The sequence below is a fragment of the Uloborus diversus genome, chromosome 4 (genome assembly GCF_026930045.1).
Source record: "Uloborus diversus isolate 005 chromosome 4, Udiv.v.3.1, whole genome shotgun sequence".
NCBI lineage: Eukaryota > Metazoa > Arthropoda > Arachnida > Araneae > Uloboridae > Uloborus > Uloborus diversus.
The window spans coordinates 177,141,795-177,167,980 of NC_072734.1; the positions used below are offsets into that span (position 1 = coordinate 177,141,795).

Sequence of the window (26,186 nt, forward strand, 5' to 3'; positions counted from 1 at the left end):
TGCTTGTGTCGGGTATTATTTATTACCCCTGGTTTCGGCTCATAATTAGTAACCATTTAATCATCGCATTGAAAATGAACAATCCTCTAAAGCTCTAAAAACCAACCAGGGGTGTGTAACCTTTTGAATACTAGCTACGCTGGGGGGGGGGGGGGGAGTGAATATACCGGTGTCCCGGTTGAACATTTCAGAAATCTGGCATGGTTTGGTACAATGGAAATGTATTATATTAAGCGGGATATTTTTTGAACCGATATTCTATTAAGGGGGCTAGACTGTAAAATCAATCGCAAGCAGGATGGCGTACTGATAAGCCAGGGCCGGATTTAGGGGAGGGCAGGCGGGGCAAATGCCCCAGGGCCTCCACAACAAAGGGGCCCCCACAATAAATTTTTTACAATATATCCTAACTTTCACGGTTCGAAAATATCTGATATATACATATATATCAAAACATTCGGATATGTATCAAAGTATCGGATATTTTCGAAAATATGATGATTTTTTCAAACTCTGATTAGGGGCCTCCACTCCTTCGTTGCCCCGGGGCCTCCACGCTTCCAAATCCGGCCCTGTGATAAGCAGAGGGCTGCGGAGTCAGAGTCGGGAATCGAAGGAACAGAATTCTAAGGGTCGGAGTCGGTTATTTTCCCTCCAAGTCCGTAGCTCTGCCAGTGCTTGGAGAGTCGGAGTCGGTGACTCTAAAACTCCCCAAGTCGGAGTCAGTATTTTCCCCTCGACTCCGCAGCTCTAAGGCGTTGCCCTCTTTGACTCAACATTACAAAACACTAAAAAAAATTTCAAAAAATTCGTGCAACACTCTTAAAATTATTTTAAGGGGCACTTAACAACACCATCATAATTTTTCACGCTCATGCCCGTTGTATTTCTTTCTGTTAAATTAAGCATCAAATAATTCTTTCCCCGCTATCTTTGCTACCATTCGTTGGCGCCGATTTAATGTTGTTCCAGTAAGAATTTAACGCATTTAGTTGGAAAAATACGAGCAACTATCAAAAACCAAGTGAATTTATCGCTGTTGATTTGGGAGCAGCTGCTAATGGCGCGAAAGATGGAACGGGCATTGCGTCATTTCTTCTAAGCATGCTTTTAAGCAGAACAGTCAATGTTCATGTTCAAATCAGAGCGTATTTTTGGAAGGAATGGCGGGTATTTGGTTGACAAGCATGACAATGTTGGTCACTACAGATCTTGGAGTGACAATATTGAGCGATATTTTAAGTTAAGCTTGTTTTAGCTTTTGTTCAAAAACAGTTTTTGTTATATTCGATAGTTCAATGAAATTACCATTTTGGAAGGTGATAAAACTCCATTGGACTCATTTGTAAGTAAATTATTTCATTTTAGACATTTTATATCCTTTCAGAAGTTTTTTGTTTTTAATTTAAGTACTCCTTCGAAGGAACGAAATAATGCCTAAAATTTGTGTATGCAGTTAAAATGTAAATATTTCAAAAAAAGAAAAAAGAAAAGAAAGAAAGAAGCAGAAGAAGAAGGAATGAAAAAGAAAGATAAAAGCAAATATGATCCCCATTACGAAATTGAATATAAAGTTTAAATTGACAATATAAATTATATTAAACTACTTGAAGTGAACGTAATCCTTGCTTTAAAGTGAATTAATGTGTCTACATAAAAATATAAGTGGTAATATAATAATATTGTGGCAGTATTTTATTAATGTAGTATCATTTTAGAGCGACATCTTTCTGTTGTCTCATGGATTCGTTTTCTGTTGTTTTATGACAAAGCATTTCTTAAATAAGACAGGAGTCTTGAATATATAAATGTTTAAGAAATAAATAAATACCTTTGTGCGGAATTGTAACTGATAATCAACAACGTTTTGACGCACAAAATTTACTGCATACACGTGTTTCGAGGTTTCAGGGAACCTCTTTTTCAATGCAACTAGTGAGCTTTTGGGTGAAAAGACATCCTGTAAAAGCTTTTTCACTGCAAAAACCGCGAAAAATCTTTTAGAGGATTTTAATTAGTATTTTCGTTAATTAATGTCATCCATTTAGACGCAACCTAGCTAAGAACATTCTTCACACTAAGATCAACTCTCCTTTCGGAAAAAAAAAAATCAAAATCGATCCATCCGTTTAAGCACTAGAGTGCCATAGACTGATACACAGACACACAAATACACAGAAACACAGATACACAGATACACAGACACAGACACACACAGATACACAGACACGTCGAACTTATAACCCCCTTCCTTTAAAAGCAACTATGATGAATTTTTAGAATTTTTCCCCCGAACTTGTTTTTACTTCCTTTTACAAAAAAGGAAGTATTGTATTCGCGAAAAAAATTTCACTCAAAAATCGACCTTAATTTCCATTTTACTCAACCCCGAATGAATATTGAGTTTTTTTTTTTCTTTTTTTTTCGACTCGACCACACGTGGATGTACAGACACGCGAAATATCCATAATGACGATTCCCGAGTTAATTACAACGAATTTTCTCGTGATGTCTGTCTGTATGTACGTATGTATGTATATGTATGCGCGTACGTGCGTATGTTTGTCGCATAACTCAAGAACGGCATGTCCTAGAAAGTTGAAATTTGGTACGTAGACTCCTACTGGCGTCTAGTTGTGCACCTCCCCTTTTGTTGCATTCGAGTGTTTCTAAAGGGATCTTTTGTCCCTTTTTGGGGGGGAAATCATTGTTAATTTCGATGTAAACTCAAGTGGTGTTATAATTTGGCGGACACTTGGCGATACATCGCCAGTCTTTTGGTCGCCAAGTTTTGTCGCCAACTTGGCGACAAATTTGCCGATTTTTTTTTTTTTTTTTTTGAGCAATCACGATTGCTTATTGCTTTCATTTGACTGTTTTTGGCGTGCTATCATTTTATTTTCCCACCGCCACCCTCCGCACCATCACCGTGGACCGGGGTCCTCACGATGCTGCTCCTATAGCGAAAGCCGTCTCCTGGTTGCATCCATGTTCTATACATACGCGCATACATGAACGCACACGCACGCACACACACACGCACACACACACCCACACACACATACACCTACACTCACACACCTACACACACACACATACACACACGCATACATACAGACACCCACACATACGTGCATACATACAGACACCCACACATACGTGCATACATACAGACACCCGCACATACACACACACAAAAAAAACATACACACACATACACAAACACATATGCCTACACACACATACACACATTCATACACACAACTACCCACACACTTATGCCAGCACACAGACACAAACACACATGCCTACACACACATACACATAACCCCTACACACAAACATATACCCCCACACACAAACACGCCTACATACACACACTCGTGATTGCGAAAAACATAATTTGAATTCAAGATGTCAAAATTCAAATTAATTTTTTAATCTGTTTTTTTTTTTTAAATTTTAAATCTGTTTCAATTGGGCCACTGTTTGTGATATTTAGAGAGTAAACTATTGAATCACATTAAAATTGCCAGTAATGGGGAAATGACATTAAATTAGAGTAAAAGGAAGTCAAGTGATGCACAAATCAGCTCGTTTCTTTTGCGAACACTCGGTTGTAACGAGCAAATATCGCGGTCCCTTTGCTCTAGTTAGAGCCGCTATATAGACAGGCCGACGCATCAGCTTAAGTTAAGCCATTTTGGATCGGATTTCTCATTGTTGCACTGCTAGGGTTACCACAGCAAAGTTTCGGATTTCGCCAAATTTGTCGAAAATAAAATTTTATTTAATAAACAATTCATAATAATCGTTCACAGTGAAAAATCACCAAACGCGATAACTTGCCAGAAAAGACAACCACTAAAAGACGCGCTCCGATCCAAAAAGGCTAATCTTAGGCTGATGCGTCGGCTCGTATATATAGGGGCCTTAGCTCTAGTTATAAGCGAGTTCCACTGTATCACAGTCAATACTTATCAAGGGAGAAGTTAGCGTATACATCACACACTACTTGTTCTTCATTTTATAGATAAATCATATTTTACAATGGGTTCGTTTCCAAAATTTTAAAAGTATTTTTTTCTTAAAGAGCGTGCTTAAAAACATAGGATCCGACCATTTTTTAAATAATTTATTTAAGTTTGATATTTTTTAAAAATTACTTAAATCGTTGCGCTTTCATTGTTTACACTTCTGTCGTGTGACATCACAAATGATGAAATGCCATTCACAGAACAAAATATTTAATTCGCATCTTTACTCACGTGTATTGGCAACAATACACTAATATTAATATTAAGGAGAGCGGCTATGGGAGTTGTTCATTTGTGCCCCTAGGTGTTGAGTTCAGAAGTGCCCCATCGTCTACTTTAGAGCTAATTCACAAAAATAAAAATTTTTTAATTTAATAAAAAAATTTTAACATTGTCATAAATTTACTTGAATGTTCATACAATGGTTCGTAATAGTTAGATTTAGATTAGCAGTTAGTTTTAAAAATGTTATCACGTGAAGAAGACAGTGATAAAAAATTTTCCACGCCTGCGAAAGCAAAGAAGTTACTACCACAGAAACATAAAATGGCTCATTGCTCTAAATGTTTGTCCAAGAGGTACAAGTAGTACTGTCCTTAGTTGAAAAATTTTCCAGATTTTTTGCTTGAAGTGATCTTAGTAAAACATACCATGTTCACATGTGCCCCGTGTTCACACGAGCCCCCTTTTCCCCTACGTAAGGTGAAATGAGCAAAGTGATAATAATGTTTTTATCAGCGCTTTACTGTTTTCTTTTATTTCACTTATTTTCCTACTATACAACACAAAATCCTACAACAATAACTTTCCTTAAAATAACATTTGTGAATATTTGGGGTCAGAATCCTACTGCCGCCGGTGCAGAAGAAGCCGAATACCAGAATGTTTTGAGTTTGCTTTTCCGGAGCTGGAGCTGAATCAACAACATCGACATGGAAGAACTGATTTTTTTCTTCTTCGTTTTCACTACTTCGGCAACTGCTTTAGTAGCTGAATAAACAGCACTGATATTGCAATTTTATTGAAGTGGTTAGGGCAGGTTTTTGTCATTTCGAATAATTCTCTGAAGAAAGTGAGAAAATATTGGCCTGCAGTGTTGTGGACAAATCATTTGCTTTCTAAGAAGGCTTGAAAGCAGGTAAGAACTTTGAAGCATGTTTTTGCAAATATATTTGCTTTTACTAATGTGTGAGTCGCTCATAATAAGCCAACGAGCTTAAAAAACTTCAAGACATATGAGGCAGTGAGAAGCAAAGGGATGTAAGTGGCAAAATTAAAAATTTGGAGATAACCAGTACAAATGGTAGGTGAACCTCTCCTCTGTCTTGGGGCAAGAGATGGTACTAGTAGCCCTGGTAGTTGCTGATATGCAGCATGATTTGGAAAAAAAATTCAATGAAAGTCTACCTAGAAGCAAATCTTTAAACGCGTTTTACTCAAAACTTGAAAAGGTCCACTTGCATCCCTTTGCTTCTCACTGCCTCATATTATTATTTCCTCTATTTGAATCGGTGAGTGAAAAAACTACTTAAGCCAAGAATTTAAAATTTTCAGAAGACAGAAAAAATCGTACCTTTTCCAAATTTTCAAATAATCGATCTTTTTTTTTCCCCTCCGTCGTAACACGCATGTGTTGCTATCAGGTAAAAATTATATAGTTTTTATTAAAATCGGGCACAGGAAATTTAAAATGTTATTTGGATTTTTGTTATTTTTGCACTCAACTGATTTTTGGACTTGGAGAAAAAAGTTATCATGCACTCAAAGCTTATATTATTTATTCATGTTTTCATCAGATATGAAGTAAACGTTTCAAAAAAAAAAAAAAAAAAAAAAAAACAGGGATTAAAAACAGGTATTCAAACAGGGATTTAAAAAATTATCCAGCTCTTACAATAGGTCATTTTTAACCACATATCGTTGTAAAAAATTACATAATCGTAAGAAATCAGGAATTAAAATTTTTTTAGTGTTCAGGAATATAGGCTAACAATGAAAATGGACGGTTGTTAGAAAAATTGAGGGTCGGTAGCTAAATCTGTACCAAAAACGTCCTGATATATATGCAAATGCATATTTTAGCCCCTTTTGACGTTAGTATATTTAGAAGCATAAAAACGGAAAATTTAAAAAATAAATGCTCGTTGCTGTGTTTTTCATAAGATTTTTCTTTTCTTTAAAGATATTCTATTCAAGTTGTAAGGATATTTTCATCTTCAGAAAGTATAATATTAAGTGAAAAAAGATACTTTTTAACAAAAAAAAAAAAAGAAAAGAAAAGAAAAAAAAACATAATGTTGCAGTTAATAATTGCAGTTTAAGAATGTGAATGCATATCACTTTCTGAGTAAATATTTACTTTAATATGCATTTACCACCTTTGTAACAAAATAAAAGTAGATAAGTTATTTTTTATTCAGATGTAACAGCTCTACTGACAGGATTTTAAAATATTAGCGTATATTCTTTCTTTTTTAGTGCACATTTTAGGTATGTTTAGCGCATTTTTGCATGCATATTTTCATGATTTTTAGTACCGAGGTCTAGCAATTACTATTTTGATGACGCCCTACAGCAGGGGCGGCAAATAGGGGGGGTCAAGAGGGGGCGGTTGCACCTCCAAAGTTTTCACTTAGAATAATAAAAAATGGGTAAATTCAATTTAGATAACTTAGAAAATCATTTGCCTGCATTTTCAAAATACAAAAAACTGATGGAGAATAATGGCTTGCCATAACTTAAGAAGTAATCTCTTCATATGGGTTAAATATTTCAAAATTTTGTAATCTATGTTATGATGGTGTGTCTTGTATGAGATGCCTGTACAGTGTTGAGGCGCAATTTTTACACCTAAACTCCATGTCATTTTACATAAATTTAATGCTCATATTATAACTTAGTTTTACACTTATACACTAGCGCAGCCAGAAATACCTTCTACAGAGGGTTTTTCGATGAAGAATACCCTCTAGAGTGGTTCTTTAGATCAAAAGTACCTTTTGATGGGGTTTGATGAAAAATATCATCTGAAGGGGATTTTTTGATGAAAATTACCTTCTGAAGAGGATTTTTTGAAAAATACCTCCTGAAGTTAATTTTTTGATCAAAACAGCCCTTTCATGTGCATAAACTACAGCATTAAAATCTGCATTTATGTTAAAACCAATGGCTCTGGAGCCATTGGTTGATAGCAAAGATCTTTGCTACGCCACTGCACTTATAAGAAAAATTTATAGCATGAGGGAAGAGGAATTGTTTAGTGAATTACGACTATACTTTTTAATGACGCAAAATAAATACTAGCCCAATGTAAAAAGCTTTCTTGGTTATTTTAAGGAGACAAATATGAAGGAAGTGTGTTTTTTAACATAACTTTCTTGTTTCATTGTTTTTTTGTCTGTTTCAATCTGGTCAGTCATTTTAAAGATGACTTCTGTTTCTCAGGAGGTTTGAGGATTAACTTCAAAGCGCAATGCGGCAAAACATTAGATATTGATTAAATATAGTTACAAAATTTTCTGTTCTTCCTGACCCCAAGAATAGGAGACTAAAACTAAAAAATAAAAACTTGTAAGGAGATATTTTGTGAGATAACTTGTTACAAAATAAATTTAAAGCTTTTGTCGCAAAAATTTTAATTGCTCACGAAACTCGACCTCCCAAACGAAATGCTGAAATGCCGCCCCTGCCCTACAGCATACTTAACATCGCACTGAAGCATCTAAAACAAAATGTTCTGCTTAATTTCTGCTGCATAACTGCATTATGTGATAAAAAGTAATATTATTTTATGCACATAAATTGATACATTTCTAATGAAAAATATGAGATAGTGTGCGAAAATCTTTATCAAAAAGTTTAAAGATAGCTCGTAAAATAATATATAAAAAGATGTATTTTGTATGAAAAACGGCAGGGCTGAGGTTTTATAATAATATTAAAAAAAAAAAGTACAGGTGTCCCTCGTATTACACGGTTAATTCGTTCCGTGTAGTATCAGAACCGTGTTATACGAGACTTTTTTAAAATTAACATTTTTACTTATTTTTAACACTAATTATGTATGTGCATCAGAAAAATCTGGTTAAAAGATGTATCGTTTTATATCGAAACTATGTTCCGTGTTATATCAAAACCGTGTTATACGACACTTAGAAATAATGTATATCAAGGGATGTGTACTGTATTGTATCAAAACCATGTTTCATAGAAACAAAGTATTACAGTTATTAGTAAAAATTAACACAATGTATTAAACAAAAATGAAATTCCATCTTTTATAAATATAACATTCGAGTTATATCAAAACCACGAAGCATTAAATTCAAGTTTCGTACCAAGTAATATCAAAACCGTGTTATAATAATCGCAAATTTGGTACCGTGTAATATCGAAACAGTGTATTCAAGTACCGTGTTATACGAGGGACGCATGTATTTTAATTCTAAAGACTGTTTCTATAAGATTGATTCGCACGAAAAAGTATGAAATAAAATGAGTACATATATGATTTTTCTTGATTACATCACTCAAAAATTAAAGTCAATCTTAAAGTCTTCAGCATTTTTCTAAAACAGTCCATAAAATTCAGACTAAAAATTGAGATAAGAGGATATATAGGCGGTATAATAACGGATAGTCGTACAAAGCTGAAAATCTCCTATTTCTTCCCTCAAAATTTTAATTTAAATTTTATTGGCCGCATTAGAGTTTACCTCAACTGCAATTTTTGAGAGTTGTAATCAAGAAAAGCATAAACTCAACTTATTTTATACTTTTTAGTGCGAACCAAGCTTATAGAAAGAGTTTTTAGAGTTAAAATAAATAAATATATATATATATATATATATATATATATATATATATATATATATATATATATATATATATATATTTCTTTTGTTTAAGTTTGAAGTTTTTTCGTTTAGAAATTTATTTAAGGTGAAACTTTTTAAATGTACTGCATATTGACCTGTTACCTATCCTTTTTAAAAATAGAAAGAAAAAACGGTATTGACTTTCTTTCTAATGTATAAATGTATTCAGGGGCGTGCACAGAAATTTTGGGGCCCGTCACAAATGACTTTTCCTGGACCCCCTCCATATTGTTTGCCTCTATATTCCACTCCTAGTTTTAAAAACATTGGGCCCCCTTCATTCTCGGGCCCGGGCCAACAGGTGTCCCTTTCCCTACCCCCCGTGCACGTCCCTGAATGAATTGCGTACAAAAATAGAAAATCTTATATTTACCATCATCTGCTCTAAATACTGCAAATTTGTATGCTCAAATTCGAAAGAAATTTTAAACAAAAAAGTGAAAAAAAAACTTTTAAAATGATGACTAGAGTTGAATTAAAGAACGCTCGAAAGCCTGCATAATTGTTTGAAAAGTTTAAAATGCTCAAAATCCACAAATACATATGTTTGCTTAGGTTTAGTTTTGATTTTAATTAATTAAATTTATAAACGAAGCTTTAACTTCAGAATTACTATTCTATTTTTATTGTTTTTGGCAACCGAAAGTAAAACGTGGGCATTTTGACCGAGAAAATAAGTTAAGAAATAGGCTTTAATAATAATAAAAAACAAAAAGTTCTGGATGGTATTGATACTGCACTAAACCTAATCCCAGCTAAAAATGAAAACAAATTTACTTGACTTAGAAGTGTGTGTAACTATAAATGAAATTTCTGATTTCGCTTTAACTTTCAAGAAGGTTAAAAATTACAATTAGTGAAATTTTTTTATAGCTCACAAGCAGAGCTGCGGTAGTGGAGGTAAAATGACCGGTTCAGACTCCTGGAGTTTTAAAACCTTCGACTCGCTTTCTTCAAAATTGATCCGACTCCGCTTCATCAGGGTTCGAAAATATCATGATATTTTCGAAAATATTGAAAATATCCGATATTTTGATATAAATCCGATACTTTGATGTATCGGATATTTTCAATCAACACAAGTCTTTAAAATAGTAAATGAATCTTCAATCACCCTTTATTTTCTTATATTATTTTTGCAATATGCAGGCTTGAAAGTAATGTTTCTTTCATCATTTATATCTAATATTTTATTTCACATTTTTATTGATTTTAATGGAGTTAATTTAGTATTAGCTGTTTTACTCATTTTTCCTTATTTAGACAGTTATATAATTCAAAAACAAAAGATATGCATTAGTCTGTGCATAGTCATCAGACAGTTCTTTTTTTTTCTGAACAACATTTAATATTTAACTAGGCACTTTTAATCTGTATTAAAATTGCTATATTACTAATAATTTTATGAATATAGCACAAAAAAGGAATATTATATTACTTCTTTTATTAATGATGTATTAATACATCATAAGTGATACATTAATTTTATGATTTTTAATAATAAATGAACGATATTACTACGGCAAATATAATTTTTGTATTGAAAATACCGTAGTTGAAAAAATAAATATCGAAAATGTCAAAATATCATGATATTTTCAAAATAAATATCGGTTATATTTCGTGATATATATCGTGATATATATCATGATATATATCGGCGAACCCTGCTCCGCGTCCTTGCCTGCAACAATTTTTAAAAAAATGATCAAAAAAAAAAAGGCTGAAATTAAATTTTTTCAGTTGTTTGAATTAATCGAAGTTCCAGATTTTTTTTTAGTTACATAATAAAACTGATTAATTGTATTCACCGACAGAGTTTCGAATACATCAGTAATATATTCATCGCAAATCACCTTTTCCCATGTAAGATCAACTTATTCAATAGTAGACAACGCTCAGACTGAAATGACAAGAACGGCCCAAATATTCATTGATAATCTCAGAAAATGCGTAACTTTTTTCTTGACTAAAGAAAATGAAATCATTAAACTCACGCGAAAAATTCCGAACAAGGACCTTGAGAAATATATTTTATTGTCAGACCTTATATTTTATTATCAGTCTGAGGCCTAAAGCGGATTAAAACCTGTTGCATAGCATTCCAATCGGCTTATCACCTTGATTAATTTTAAGCTGTCTCTTGCGAAATTATTTGTACGATATGCTGTTCCCTAAAAAACTGAAGTATTTCCTTTCTGAACAGTCTGCTCAGCTTCGGTTTTTGGTGACTTGTATGGACAGGGAGAAAAATGCTTTTTAATGTTTTTCAGCTTTTTTTCATTTTCACCTATAAGATTCTTCAATTTCGATAGTTAATTTGCTATAATTGAGTTTTAGAATTCCTCATTGGAAGTAAGTGAAAATTGTAAGTTATAACTTTATTTGGAGAGAGTCAAAATTATAAAAGGTATAAATATAATTATTTGTATCTCGCAAAAACAATGTTTAACTCTGAAAAATCAAGCTTTGTACAGTTTCTTTTGCACGCATTCCTCATAAATTCATTATTAAAAGATGTGCTGAAGTACACGCAATATACTGACTGCCCGGTTATGCAATGCAGAGACAGAAGTTTCCTCCTTGTTGGGACTCATCAGTTTGGAATGCGCCACCTAAATTGGGGGGGGGGAGGCTTTTTAAAGTGTTTTATTTATAGATTTTTATTTATTTATTTATTAATTTTTAACTTAAATTATTTATTTTATTTTATTTCAGTTTGTTCTGTTTGCATTTAATTTCCTTCATTTATTTAGTTTGTGTGTGTGTGTGTATGTCATTGGTGTAGCACAGAACTTTTCTGATAAAATATCAATGATAACAATAATTCAAAATAAATAAATAAATAAATAAATAAAAAATATTTTTAAAAAGGTTTTAAAATATTTTTAAAAATAAATTATAAAAAGAGCTGAAAATAAAAAATAAAAAAGGAAAAGAGGGTTTAGATTGGGGGGGGGGTGGATTGGTACACCTGGGCAGAGGTCATCTCATTGTAGCTGAGAGTGCCAACAAACTGACTGCCAAATTGAATTTAGTTCGCCAGCAAAGAGATGACAACTGCCTCCAGCTCAGTTATTGTCTATTCCAGACTGATGAGTCCTAACAAGGACGAAACTGCGGTCTCTGTATGTGATAACTGGACTGTCGGTATATTGCATGTAGTTCTGCCTCAGCCCTGGCTTAAGGGCGGTAATTTACTAAAGTCCTGAAAGTTTGAAGACTGATATTTTTTTTCTCCCTCATCATTTAAGGAATCAGTTCATCTACAATTTAAAAGGTTTGATGAAAAAAAAATTAAAAGTAATAAAACGATTCTCTTCGGGCCTAAATTTGCTTTGTTTTAGCCTTTCTATTTTACGTTTCAATTTATCACTTAACTTGATGTCAATTATAATGGGGTCGTTTCCAAAATTTTAGAAGTATTTTTTTTTTCTGAAAGAACATGCTTAAAAACATAGGATCTAACTATTTTTAAAATAATTTGTTTAAGTTTAATATTTTAAAAAAATTACTTAAATCGGTGCGCTTTTATTGTTTACATTTCTTGCCGATGACATCACAAATGATGAAATGCCATTCAGCGTTGCCATTCACAGAGCAAAATATTTAATTCGCATCTTTACTCACGTGTATTGGCAATGATAGGGTTGATAGCAAACGTAGAGCGCAATTTTAATTCGCTGCTTGATTATCCTAACGTGGAAACGCGGTAGAAAGATGCGCCAAAGAGCATCATTTGTGACGTCATCAAGACCACGCCTTGTTTGAAAAATCGAACAGTTTAAAAAAATAATTAAAAAATAACTGTTGGGAAAATGAAAGAATTTCCTGAGTCCATGTTATTTATTTATTCATTTTTTGCTTATTCTATCAATTTCAGTGACTAAACGTACTACTTTTGACTGAAGGAAACAACCCCATTCTAAGAAAACTGCCAACAGCTAAAATGACTGTTTTAACCCATAGCTGAAATTAGAAATGTCAATAAGAATGGAATCAGATTGAATACGTAATACATCAAATACATTTATGAATACAATTTAATTGATACAAATGTCATTTCCAAAAAATAAAAAAAAAGACAAATAACTTCTGATATTGGCTTAAAAAGAAATTTAAAATGCATGCCTTTATTTCCTTACATTGATGAGGAAAATGTTTGAACATTTTTTTTCTTTTTCTTAATTTCATAATTTTTTGTGAACTTCCTCTTACGTCATAAACTGAAAGAGAGATTTCATTCCTTTTAGTATTCCTGTCTTTTATTGGGTAAGTAAAATAACTATGGTAGAATTCTGATTTTTAAGCACATGTGCAGAAATTATAATTAAAAAATAACCCTTAAGGATATGTCTGAAAGAACTTGCATATGTGTTGAATTCTTTTACTTAATTCAGGACTTATAAGATAAACTTAAAAATAGTTCGTAAAAATTTTCATTTTCTTTCGTAAAAGGAAATGAACGATGTATGCCAACTTATTAAGTCGTTTTCGCTAGTATGCAAAATTTCATTTATCGATCTTTTAAATTTTCTATAGAACTATGCATGACTTTGTTCATTTGCCTTTAAAAAAGCATTCCAAATATTTTGATGCATGAACACTCTAGAACTCGCACCGTGCGCAAAATACTCACACTAATTACTGCCGCCGTAATTAAGTTATAGAGAACTAGTACCAATTCCATCTGACGCAGAAAAATTCGCTCTTTCGAATGATGTATAATATTAACACCTGCAAGTCATTTTTCACCCACACATTAGGGAATTTAGGTGAACATTGCGTCTAAAATTGGAATTTAAAAAAAAAAATTATTTGTCGAACTTTGTTCGAACAAGTATCCAAACCGTTTCGGGACTGAAATAAGAACCAAACTAAAATTTTCTGCGAAATCGGCCGGGTTTTTCTCGAGTTTTGCACGTTCACACAGACAGGCCCTTTTGAGGGACTTCATTTTATAGTATGTAGAGATGATTCAGTTATTTTCTTTAAGATTATTAAATTTTAATTTTCTACGTAATTTTCAAAACAAATATTTGCTGTTGCTAGAAGAAAAAAAAAACTTTTATAAAAGCATGCACGTTTCTTTCTCAGTAAAGAAATAAAAATAGATTATGGGCTACATAAATGTGTAGATTTAATTAAAAGTTGAAGGAATCAAGGAACAATTGAATCGACATTCAATTTTAAAGCAAAAAAAAGGGGGGGGGGCGGGGTAAATCGTTTCTACGTGATAGTATTACATCATTCAATGAGAACCTAATCGTTTAAAAATGCAAAACTTATAATTGTGACTGTTCCGTGAAAAGAAACATTTCTATTTCTATATTTATCGATGCTTCCATAAAACCTTGCAGAACATGAAACGAAAAGAACGGAAAAAAAAAAGTTCTGTTCGTGTCGTCAATCACGTCCACACATTCTGAATTAGGGTTTTCCTGAGACTACGCCTTTGAGATGATTAAGAATGAACCCCACCCACAATATCGAAACTTGTGAAAGAACATTTTCTCTAAGACGGCTATCTCTCGATCTCCTTTTAAGCCACCATAATGAGAAAAGAGATGCAAAAACAATCTCAACCGAACACCCGCCCAGTCTGTTCAGCAAAATTCCCATTCGCTCATGAAACCCTTTCCTGTTGTGTGTTCCCAGCATCGTCTGTCGAGAACACAGGAGTTATTTTGAACAGGAGCACTTATATTTTGTTTGGTGGAATTTTTATCGCCTCTTTGTTTCCGCGCCATTTACAGCAGCAGACAATTGAAAAGTTGATTCCATATAGAAATGTTAAAATCAAGCTGAACAGGGGTGCCCACAGGGGGGGATTATGGCGCAAGTTGCGCCATCGAAATTTTTTTTTTTTGGGGGGGGGGGGGGGGTCCAGAAGGTTTTTTTTATTTAGAACATGAAATTTTTGAATTTTGGAAAGAAAAAATATTTAAACTTATTGAACAAGAAATAGATGCATTAATAATACTTTTTCCGCGTACTTTTCAGGGCCGTCGCCGTAGCAAGCCCCCCCCCCCTCTTTCTAGAGAAGTGCGGCCCACAATTTCATTTTAGCGATGCAACTAACGAAGAAAAAGGAAAACTCTTTGTTATTTTAAAAAATTAAAATAGTAGTTATAAATGAACAAGTGAAATAATAGTGACAAAAAGTATTTTTTCTGTCAAATTTGAATAGAAAATGTAATCTTAAAATACAACTTAGGAACATCCAATGATTCTCTTTTGTTAAGAGTATCTAAGTAAGAGGGCCGCGGAAATGTACGCTTCAAACATTTTTATTAACACAAAAAAAAAGTATTCAGTACATTACACTCTTCATGGCTTTCTTACGGCCGCAGAGTGCGTATGTCTGCCAAGTCGGAAACTATGGGGCTCGGCTCGAATTACAGTATTGTGCATAGAGTAAAATTTAAATAATGGGAGGGAGGACAGGTGACCAAACTAACATGTTACACGCCTTGTTTCTCGGCGGCCCTGGTTATACAAAACCATGCTTCATGGTTCTGCAATTTAAAAAAAAATAATAAAAATAAAAATGCAGAAATAAATAGGACAGCCCATGGGATAGGGGTCGCCGAAACATTCCCATGTGTACATACTTTTTTTTTTTGATGAAAAATGTTGTCCTGAAAATTATTGCTCCCAACGTAACCTCCGAGAAACGCCCTCTCAATTAATCATTCATCATCATTCAAGTTCGAATATATTTCGTCCTTTGGACTTTAATTTTAAAAAAACTTCCTGAAATGTCCCGAAACTGTCGTTCTCCAAATATTACCGAAGATCCTCAAAAAATTCATTGTTAAGGCTTCAATTCAGAAATGTTTTCGGGGGAGATCTCCAAAACCTTCTACTCCTCTAACAGTATTTAAAATCGTCTACGATTGCGTTAATTGAATTTCAATTTTTTGAAAATTTGCCAGGGGAGGACTCCAAATCTCTCCACCCATTAACATTGCCAAAAATCTTCTAAAACTGCGGTTTCAACAAATCGCAATTTTTTCGAGAGAATGCCCCCCCCCCCACCCCCTCTCTCCCTCGCCAACATCATCGAAAAATGTCTTAAATCTCGCTTTTAGTGCTTCAATTACGAAACATTTTTGGTCTCGAGCCCCTTCAAAACTCCCCCCTTCCCCCTTTCATCGAAGGTTGGCTTAAATTACGTTTTCGGAGCTTTAATTTCAAGAAACTGGCGGTGCACTAAATTTTAACAAAAAAAAAAAAGTCTACAATCGCGTTTTTAAGACTTCAAAATTTCAAAAAATTTCGTGTGGGGGGGCGCATCTCTCTTCCCCTTAATATTCCCATAGCTCATCTAAAACTGCATTTTTCAAACTACGATTTTCAGATTTTCTCCGGGGGAGAGCCCCCAGACCCCCCCCCCCTTTGCGTGTCATAATCACAAATAATTCGCAATTGGGAATGCGTGCTTGAAGTTTGCATTTTGAAAAATTATAGAACGATGACCCCGAGTCTCTTCTTCTCTTAACATCACCATAGGTCGTGTAAAAACTGTGTTTTTCAAATAACAATCTTGAAAATTCACGGGGGTAAGCCCCGGAACCCCTCTTCCTGAACATAATTAAATATAACGTACGATTGTGTTGAGAACTTAAATTTGGAAAAATTATCGGGAGAGGCTATCCTGGACCTTCTCCTCCTCCCAAACTTAAAATATAGTCTAAAACTGCGTTTTTATGTCTTCAATTTCGAAATAATGCAAGAAGGTAGTCCTCCGGCATTCTCTAATTCTGACTGAATATTATCCTTACAATTAAATTTATATTGCTAGTACTAAGGTCTAGTAATATGACTATCCCTGCTAAACCAGAAGCCAAATATTCTCTCTCTCTGCATATTGGAACATGCGTTTGAAACAATTACCGGGCCGCCAAAAGCGTCCCCCCCCCTCCCCAGTTTTTTGACCTAGCAACGGCTCTGGTACTCTTTCCAAAATTTAATGACCGTGTCTCTTTTTCAATAAAGGGAACATCACAGACGGCATGGAGTTGGTGTCCGTTTCAAAGCTGGATCAGACGATTTGATTTGTTTTCATTTTTTTATAAATTTTCTGGAAGTAACACAATTCTGCATGATGAATGCGTGTGTAAAAACGATGAGAGGGAGAGAGGTCAAAAATGTTTTATTGTTTGTAATAACTCTGACCAGTATGCTCTAGTCTTCCATTGATTCATTTGCACCTCGGCAATCGTTAAGAACTAGTTTTGAAGTTTGCGAATTACATATTTTTTATCCCTCCTATTGACAATTAATATTTTTTCTTCATTAACGAGCTTAAGCTTGTGAAGAATTTCTCTCTCTCTGTCTCTCTCATTTCACTTGACTCCATCTTCTCTACCATTTTTAAACTGATTGTTTCAATTTATCATTAGATGATTTTTATTAAAACTTTCAGTGATGTTGGTTTCCGCTGATGGAGGTAGAACAGTCTGTTCTTAAGGTGTTTAAATTATGTTTCGTAAATCATATTTACTTTCTTCTATATCTGACATGTATAGAAGGATATTTGATTCATTAAAATTCTCGAGTTCTGATTTTCGATGTGTGCTGAATAGCTGAATCCATTTTTCGGGATTTCCGAAACATATCTGTCACGGTGTGTCTGATCCATCTTTTTTGGATATGCAACTTCAATTTAGGAAAACTTCCATGAAAGCGCCCCCCACTGTAGCGCCAGAATAACACCTTCTTTATCATCAAGAGTCATCTAAAACTGCGTTTGTCGAACTGCAATTTTGAAAAATTTATTGGAGAGAGCCCCTGAATTCCCCCGTTTTTCCTTAACATGATCAAAGACATGCCTAGAATTGCGTTTTTGGAGTATCAATTTCAAACAATTGCTGGAGAAATAGCACCGAAATTCACCTTCAAACTAACATTATCCAGATCTATCAAAACTGCGTTTTTAAAGCTACAAGTTCGAAAATTTAAGTGGAGCGCCCCACCCCTCCCCCCTACCCTCGTTAACATTATTTAAAAAATCGTGTTAAATTTGGTTTTCAGGGCTTTAATTTCGAGAAAATTCCGGGAGAGCTTCCGAAAACTCGTTTTCTTAACGTCACAAAGGTCGGCTACAATTGCAATTTTAGAGCTTCAATTTCAGAAAACTGCTTTTCCCCCCAACCATAGATAGCGTTTTTAAGACTTTAATTTTGAAAATTTTCCTGGGGCAAGCCCTAGGATCTCTTCTTTCCCTAACATTACCACAGATAGTCTGAAACTGCGTTTTTAGAATTACAATTTTTAAAACAAAGGAAATCCCTCTTTCACACAACGTTAAACTATCTATAATTGCGCTTTTAAAGTTTCAATATTGAAAAATTACCGGGAAGGGCACACCAAACCTTGTATCCCCCAAACATTACCAGAGATCGTCTAAAACTGGTTTTCAAAATACAATTTCGAAAATTTTCCGGAGGAGAAACCTCCGAACCCCCTATCTAAGTGACAATAAAATAAGATTCATATTGTATAGGTTCATACTGTATACATCTAGTAATGACTCCATCCCAAGCCAGAAAGTTGAATCCACTCTTCCTGTAATTGTTCATATGTTTGAAAATAATAATAATAATAATAATAATAATTATAATAAGGTGTAGCAAAATTCAGGGGTACCCAAAAGTTGTTTACTCAAGGTGCACGTTGTAAAATTTGGAAAGGCAAGGCACGTCAACAATCCAACAATATTTCAGTTAAAATGCTATTTGTTAGCCCCCCCCCCCATGAATTTGACTGGAAATTAAACCAGGATTGTTATTATTGATTAACTGGATTGTTATGTTTAACCCGATTCGAAAGCGAGAAATTTTTTTTTTGAGGGGGGGGGGGGGAATTTGCGCCACTGAGCTTGGGGGGATGGGCACCCCTGAAGCTGAACATTGCAATCTTAATGCTTTAAATGCTGCAAAAGGAATTTAAAAAAATGTTAATGTAGCCTTCATATAGGTCTTAATTTCTAACAAAAGAACTTAGGGAGTTCTGTTTTCAGGACTTATTACTTTCTTTTACAAAAAATTAAGTATTGTGTCCGCGAAAAAAATTTCACTCAAAAATCGATCTTAATTTCCATTTTGCTCACCCCCGAATGAATGTTGAGTTTTTTTTTTTTTTCTCGACCCGACCACACGTGCATATATACCTAAAAACGTATAGACGCCCGAAATACCCATTTTGACGATTCTCGAGTTAATTACAACGGGTTTTCTCGTGACGTCTGTATGTACGTATGTATGTATGTACGTATGTGCGTATGTATGTCGCATAACTCAAGAACTGTATGTCCTAGAAAGTTGAAATTTGGTACATAGACTCCTAGTGGGGTCTAGTTGTGCACCTCCCATTTTGGTTGCATTCGGGCGTTTCTAAAGGGGTTTTCCCCCTTTTTTTGGGGGGGGGGAATAATTATTAATTTCGATGCAAACTCAAGTGGTGTTGTAATTTGGTGGACACTTGGCGATATAACGCCAGTCTTTTGGTCGCCAAGTTTTGTCGCCAACTTAGCGACAAATTAGGCGATTTTTTTTTTAAAATCTGGTTTCAATTAAGCTACTGTTGGTGATATTTAAGTTGTGATGTTAATGATTAAGTTGTTGGTGATATATAAAGAGTTAACTATTGAATCACATTAAAATTACCGATAATGGGGAATAACATTAAATTGGTGTAAAGGGAAGTCATGTCTCGTTTTTATACTTAAATAACTTGAATTTCGTCATTCATTGTACTCTCTTTTCCATATTTGCCGGCATTTCGATAACCACTAATGTATCAACGGATTTAATGCATTTCAATATAAGGACGATTTACAGGAGAAATTTAAAAACTTTGGACTGTTAAATCTTTATTCATTGTATGTAATAGAAGATCAATTTCCAGCAATGAGATCTCATGCTGTGCTCACATCATCCCTTTTTAGGGCAGCACTTACGCCGATGAGGAGCTATTCTCCAAAGTGAAGAATGTCGAGTCAAAACTGAGGAATCGTATTCTAAAACTCATCTTGAGGATTCTCTTCGAATTGCTTCATCACACATAATGAGTCAATGTTGAATGCTTCAGATCTTTAGAAACATAGGAACAACATTTTTGAATACAAAATATTGAAAATTAAAAAAACCCCGACTGGGTCGCAAATGTAGAATCAAGAGGGAAAACTGAAAATCCTTTTAAAAGCCTTGTACTATTAAAACTCAATTACGTACAAGTATTCTATTTGCTGACAAATAGAAACTGGGAGCAAATAAAAATTTTCAATCATTGCGTTTAATTTCCTTGTGTCGGGGCCAACAATGAATTCAGTAACAATCGCGTGAATAAAGGTTTAGTCATATTTAAAATCTGCTTTTAAAAACGTTATAATTCGAATTCTGTGTAACATGAAAGTCCTAAACTCATTCTATCGGACGCAGGAAAAATTGCTCTTTATTTTGGTACTAAATTTTTAAATTTGTAAATATATTTTCACTGCAAAAGTCGCGAAAAACCTTTTAGAGGATTTTACTTAATATCTTCGTTAATTGATGTCATCCAAAGACGCAACCTAGCTAAGAACACTCTCGATCAACTCTCCTTTCGAACGAAAAAAGTTTTTCAAAATCAGTCCATCTGTTTAAGCGCTAGAGTGCCACAGACACAGACACACAAATAAATGGATTATAGACCTTGTCAAACTTATAACTTAGAACCCCCTTCCTTTGTGTGTCGGGGGTTAAAAAGGCAGTTCTGCTCATTGACTTTCTTTTAAAGATGTTTCCTAAATTGCTGCATAAAACATCTTTTTTGTTAAAAAACATTACTATCCCAATCCACCTGGTTTTTGTAACTGGAAAAGTGCTTTGAAAAATGTTTGATCATTATTATGTACTAGAAAATCGCCAAGGGGCGAAAAAGATGAATCTTATTACTTTATAAAACCATCATTAGGCCAGTTCTGACTTATGGTTCAGGGACATGGGTAATGAACCAAAAGCACAAGTCTCTTTTGTCAATTTTCGAAAGAAAAATTCTAAGTGGCATTTTTGGGGGAGTGGAAATAAATGGAGTATTGAGAAAAAAGTATAACTTTGAGCTGCACTGATGCAATAAAGATACGGACGTAGTAAAATGCATTAAATTGCAAAGAATGAGATGGGCAGGTCATGTAATTCGCATGTCCCCTGAATCCATCCCACTTAGGATCCTAAATGCAGGACCAACTGGCAAACGTCCGAAAGGAAGACCAAAAATTCTATGGCTGGATTGCTTGGAAAGAGACTTCAAAACTATTAATTCCCAAAATCGGAGAAGTCAAGCGAAAAATAGATCCAACTGGAAGAAACTTATGGAAAAGGTCAGGACCCAGAATGGGTTGTCGGGCCAATGATGATGATGATGAGAAAATCGCCCGTCAAGATATGACGGGTGAAAATTGTTTCTGCATTTGAACGAAGTAATTGCCTGTTTGGTGATATTTTGATGGTTGAAATTTTAATCCTAACTTCAGTGGATTAACCCTAAACTCCAGTAGAATGCGTTCATTGTTGGCCACTTTTTCGTCTCCTCATTCTCTTAAAACTAGTCTTACCAGTAAAGCAGTTAAGTTACCGGATCCAGTTCAGCTTTGTCAAAATAAAGCATTTCCCTGCATGTCAAACTTTGCCAGTAAATATTATCAAATTGACATGCTATGGCGCGAGTTTCATTGTTGCTGACGTCAGAGCGCTACTCAATCAGGGAATTGGCTATTATATATGTATCGCTCGTTTAAAGAGGAATGCCACAATACGAAATTTTAAATTTTCTTTTTTTTTTTCGCTTAAATGCCTTCAAAGGACGTTATCTTCTTCAGAAAATCATGCCAGATTTTTTGTCCGAATATCAACTACTGAAGAGCACAACAAACTGACTTCAAATTGCCAGAAGAGTTCAACTTCAAACACTTCTCCTGTGAAATTTCATTTCTTCGTATTGTGGCACTCTTCTTCCAAATGAGCGATATGAGGATACTACAGTTGGATTGTTATGATTTTGAGAATTTTCCCCAGAGAATTTTCGAAGATTTTTTTAATTTCAAAAACTCGGTTTTGTAATTGTGCGCCCCTCAAATTTTTCATCCCGTGTCGGGGCACGGACTGACGGAGCGTTAGTCCGTGGCTCCTGATGGAATGGGTCATTTTGTGTGTTCTCTTGAAAGTTCGGGGCTTTGAGAGACATCCCATGTGCACGAAGATGCTGCTTATCTTCGGAATGATCTTTTCTCCGGACGCAGAGCCTTATTCCGTTATACGGATGGAACGTTTTCGCATCGCGTGTCATTCTGTCCGAGGACGGGGGTGGGAGGAGGTTCCGCGGAAAAAGAAAATAAAGAAAAGAAAAAAAAAAACTTTCACTCCAATCCCTGCGAAGATTTGACAGCCCGTTCTAGAAGGGAGAAAACGAACAGGGAGGGTTACAGATGGCTCGCTATCTGGCGTCTTGGGTTGCCTTCATTAAAAAAGGAGGAAGATTTCCGCGAGTTTGTTTGCTTTTTTTCCCTCGCTCTGTGTCTTGGGCTACCCCCCCCCCCCCCCCCCCGTCCTGCTCCCCGTTTTCTCTCTCGGCTGCGCTAGACAGTGGTCGGGTTGTGTACGGTGGGTCGCAGGCTCACAATAGGGGTGGGTGCGGTCGAACCGACCCCACCCAACAGTTCGGACGACCCTGTCGCACTCACACACACGCACCCTCGCGCACATGGTGCTATTCGCGGTTCTTCAAGCAATCGGAGGGGAAAAGTCAACTCTCAAAGTGGATTCGAATAGTGTCCGGCGGATTGAAGTCATTACTTTTTATTTAGGTATGTTCGTTTATTTATTCATTTTTTTAAATTCTTTTTAAATTTACACGGTGTTTTTTCTTTTATGGGGTCCACGCATTTTTTTTTTTTTTGAATTTGGAAAGCAGAAAGCACCATATTATAGTGCTAATTAATGGCTCTCATGAGATGGGAGGTCTCGGGAGGTCACTGTGACCAGAAGATTCGACATAATTATCATCATTCGGCAAAACTTGGAGTTATGTTTGACGAAATTTGCAGCTAGATTTGCAAAATTATTATTCGACAAAACTTGGAGTTATGTTTGACGAAATTTGGAGCTAGATTTGCAAAATTATCATTATTCTGCAAAACTTGCAGTTATGTTTGACGAAATTTGGAATTAGATTTGCAAAATTATCATCATTCGACAAAACTTGGAATTATGTTTGACGAAATTTGGAGTTAGATTCTGCAAAAGTATCATCATTCGGCAAAACTTAGTCTTAGTTATGTCTGACGAAATTTGGAGTTTGATTCTACAAAATTATCATCATTCGCCGAAGTTTGGTGTAGCATTTTGGAGTTGGAGAATTTCCGCTCTCCAAAAAATTTAAGTTCTGGGCTCATATAGTTATTCTATTTTGCGTCCATTCTTGGAATTAAGACATTCCCACGGCACCCTTCCCTTTAGCAAAAGCATGACTAATCATAACTTACAGAAAAAATAAACGAAACTTCTGTGGGATAGTGTAGTGGATAGTGGGACTTCTGCGCGTACATTTAGGGCACTGCGAAATATTGAGCAAGTTTCATAATTAATAAGTCTATGAAATTGCTAATATTTCGCGCCCCGTTGACAATCGCTAAAATTCTGTTTGAAAAAAATTTCGGGATTTGTTATTTTAACAAAAAAAAAAAAAAAAAATCAGGATGCCATAGTCAAAATAGCTTTTCTTCTCTTTTAGAGTAAAAATTTAATTGTTGACAGTCAAAACAATCCTAGCAAAACTAACCAGGGTTTCTCGAGAAAGGTAACTAACTTGCAATAAGTTCTCAATTACTTAGAAAGGTTGCATGCAAAAAATTTTTGGTTTAAAAGCCTTCTAGCAAGAACCCTTTACATATGCAAAACTATATATGCAACTAGTGATGAGCCGGATATCCGTATCCGCGGATATCCGAGAGAAAATAAAGATATGTGTCCGTATCCGTTTCACGTTCGCCGGATCTGAAACAGATCTTTAGAGTTTTAAATTTCATTACACATTTAAAATTCTTCATATAGGTTACTATAAAATATCATTAAAGTATCATTTCAGTAATTAAATACCCATTTTTAGCCTACTTTCTCAGTAAAAGTCAGAAAACGAAGAAAAAAGCATGAAGGAAGGCTTAATGCATCTTAAAAATATCGCGAAAAGCAGAAAAAAAAGTCAAAAAGAAATAAAATTATTAAATAAATATCGAAAATTTAAAAATTGGAAAGTAGGATATTGAGATGGGGGAAAATGTTGGTCGGTGTGTCTGTCTATCGGTCTGTCCAACCCTAATAACTTTTGACTAAATAGTCCGATTCGAACGAACTTTTTTTTGTTCGAAAGGTCTCGGCGGGAACACCTCATTCAGTGGCGGATCACCGCATAGGGCATGAGGCGATAGCTGGGGCCTCCAGCAAAGCAGGGGGCCTCGGAGCCGCCGTGTCACATCCTCAAAATTATGGTTTTCCATGATAAATCCTCAAAACTCATGGAAATTGATAGATAATCATGGATTTTAGGCGCGGGATGATTGCTTCCAACAGAGCTAGGATCCCCTGAGTCTTAAGGGCCCCCAGGCTTCAGGTGCCTTTGTTTAGATTTTCCCAGGAATTTGGATTTTCCTCATTCTTCCCAGAATTTTAGTACAAAATTGTATGTTTTTAAATACTCCACAAAACTATCTAGTACTTTCCGATAAAATGCATAGTTAGTCTTGCTAGAATAATTTTTACCGTTCCAAGTAGTTTTTTGGCCGAGTACTCCGTACACTCGGCCACTTTCTGCTCGGCTGAGTAAAGAGTATGCATCTTGCTTTAAAAAAAAAAAAAAAACACTATTGATCATGAAGATATTTGCTTTAATTGGAATAGACAAGGACAGATCCGGATCTGTGTACCTGCAGATACCGCAGTGGGGGGGGGGGGGGGGGCACGTCCGTAAGGGGCCCAACGACCCAAGAAATTGAAGGAAAAATTAAAAAAAAAAGGCATAAAGGCTTATTAACGTTACAAACATACACTGCTGACCTCTAAGGAGGGACCCTACAGATTTTGATGCAGGGGGGCCCGAAATTTATAGATCCGGGCCTGGCCAAAGACGTGTCTAGAGGGGGGTTAGACCCCCCCCCCCAACAAACGATAACCAGTCGTCATTTGTCGCAGTATTATATCAGTCCTCAAAACATCCCAGTCGTCATTTGTGCGATTATGCCCGAGTCTGTGTTTTTAAGGCAAGCAGGACTTACTAAATGGGATGTAACTCGACGTAATTCGACCTCTTCGAATGGTCACTTTTCTTGACGAACAGTGATATTGCCCTTCCTTATTTAGAAGAGAGAAGGGAGCAGACAGATCTGTGGGGGGTCCAGATCGAAGCCATCGGCACAATGGCACAGCTGTGTTTTCTTTCTTTACTTTTTGCAAAGTTTCCTGCTTTCCCACCAGTAACCAACCCGTAACAAAATAGTTTTATGACGTATTTAGTTAAATAAGTAATTTGGAAAAGGCGGGAATTTTTTTTTTTTCTTTCTTTTTTGGAGGAAGAACGAAGAACGTTCGTCATTCGCTGTTCTGATTCACTCGTGCTCGTGAACGTGCTTTTGCTCTGCAACGGCAAGACCATTCTTTTTGAGATAAGTTTAATAATATGTTTTAATAACTTTAATTTTTAGAATTATGCTGCTGTCATGGTGTTAAATGATGATATGGTGTTTTGAATATAATAGGTTTAATGGTGCAAAGGTATAGCTTTTGAAAAAAAAAGAAAAATACTGCTCATTCTTCTTTAAACTATATTTCCATTACAGAGAAAAGGAACATCTGTCAATTCATTGCAAAAACGCTTTATAAAATTACTATAAATTTTTTAAATGCCTCTACTGCGAAAGTAGTTGATTTTGAGTGTTCTCCTTCTTTCACTGGTGCCATTTGTTTGTAATATATTTTACAATTTCTACTTCATAAAGATTGATTTACTCATTAAAGGCAAACGTTTTATATATAAACTGTAGTTGGGGTAAATCTAACCTGACAGCGTCCTAATGCTGTAAGCTGTAATTAAGAATTAGATTTGCGTAGCTTTCACAATGCTGCCAGGTTAGATTTTCCCCGACTATGGAAGTGTTTCAGTTTTATTTTCAGGAGTGTACTGTACATATGCCATATTCTGCACAGGTAAAGAGCGTGTTTTAATGCTTCGAAAAAAA

At 35.1% G+C, this 26,186-nt stretch overlaps 1 protein-coding gene across 3 annotated transcripts in view; it reads left to right on the forward strand.

Moving 5' to 3' along the window:
- Window positions 1-1,122: 1,122 nt before the first annotated feature.
- Window positions 1,123-26,186, forward strand: part of LOC129220133 (uncharacterized) — a 65,221-nt gene continuing 40,157 nt past the window's right edge. Inside the window, exon 1 of one of the 3 annotated variants that reach the window (XM_054854477.1) lies at window positions 1,123-1,345. In XM_054854477.1, the coding sequence (XP_054710452.1) occupies window positions 1,299-1,345 (47 nt within the window). In that variant the 5' untranslated portion in view covers window positions 1,123-1,298. Of the gene's footprint in view, window positions 1,346-5,089; window positions 5,176-22,556; window positions 22,764-26,186 lie in introns of those variants that run through there. The other 2 variants (XM_054854479.1, XM_054854478.1) reach the window with 2 other exon arrangements.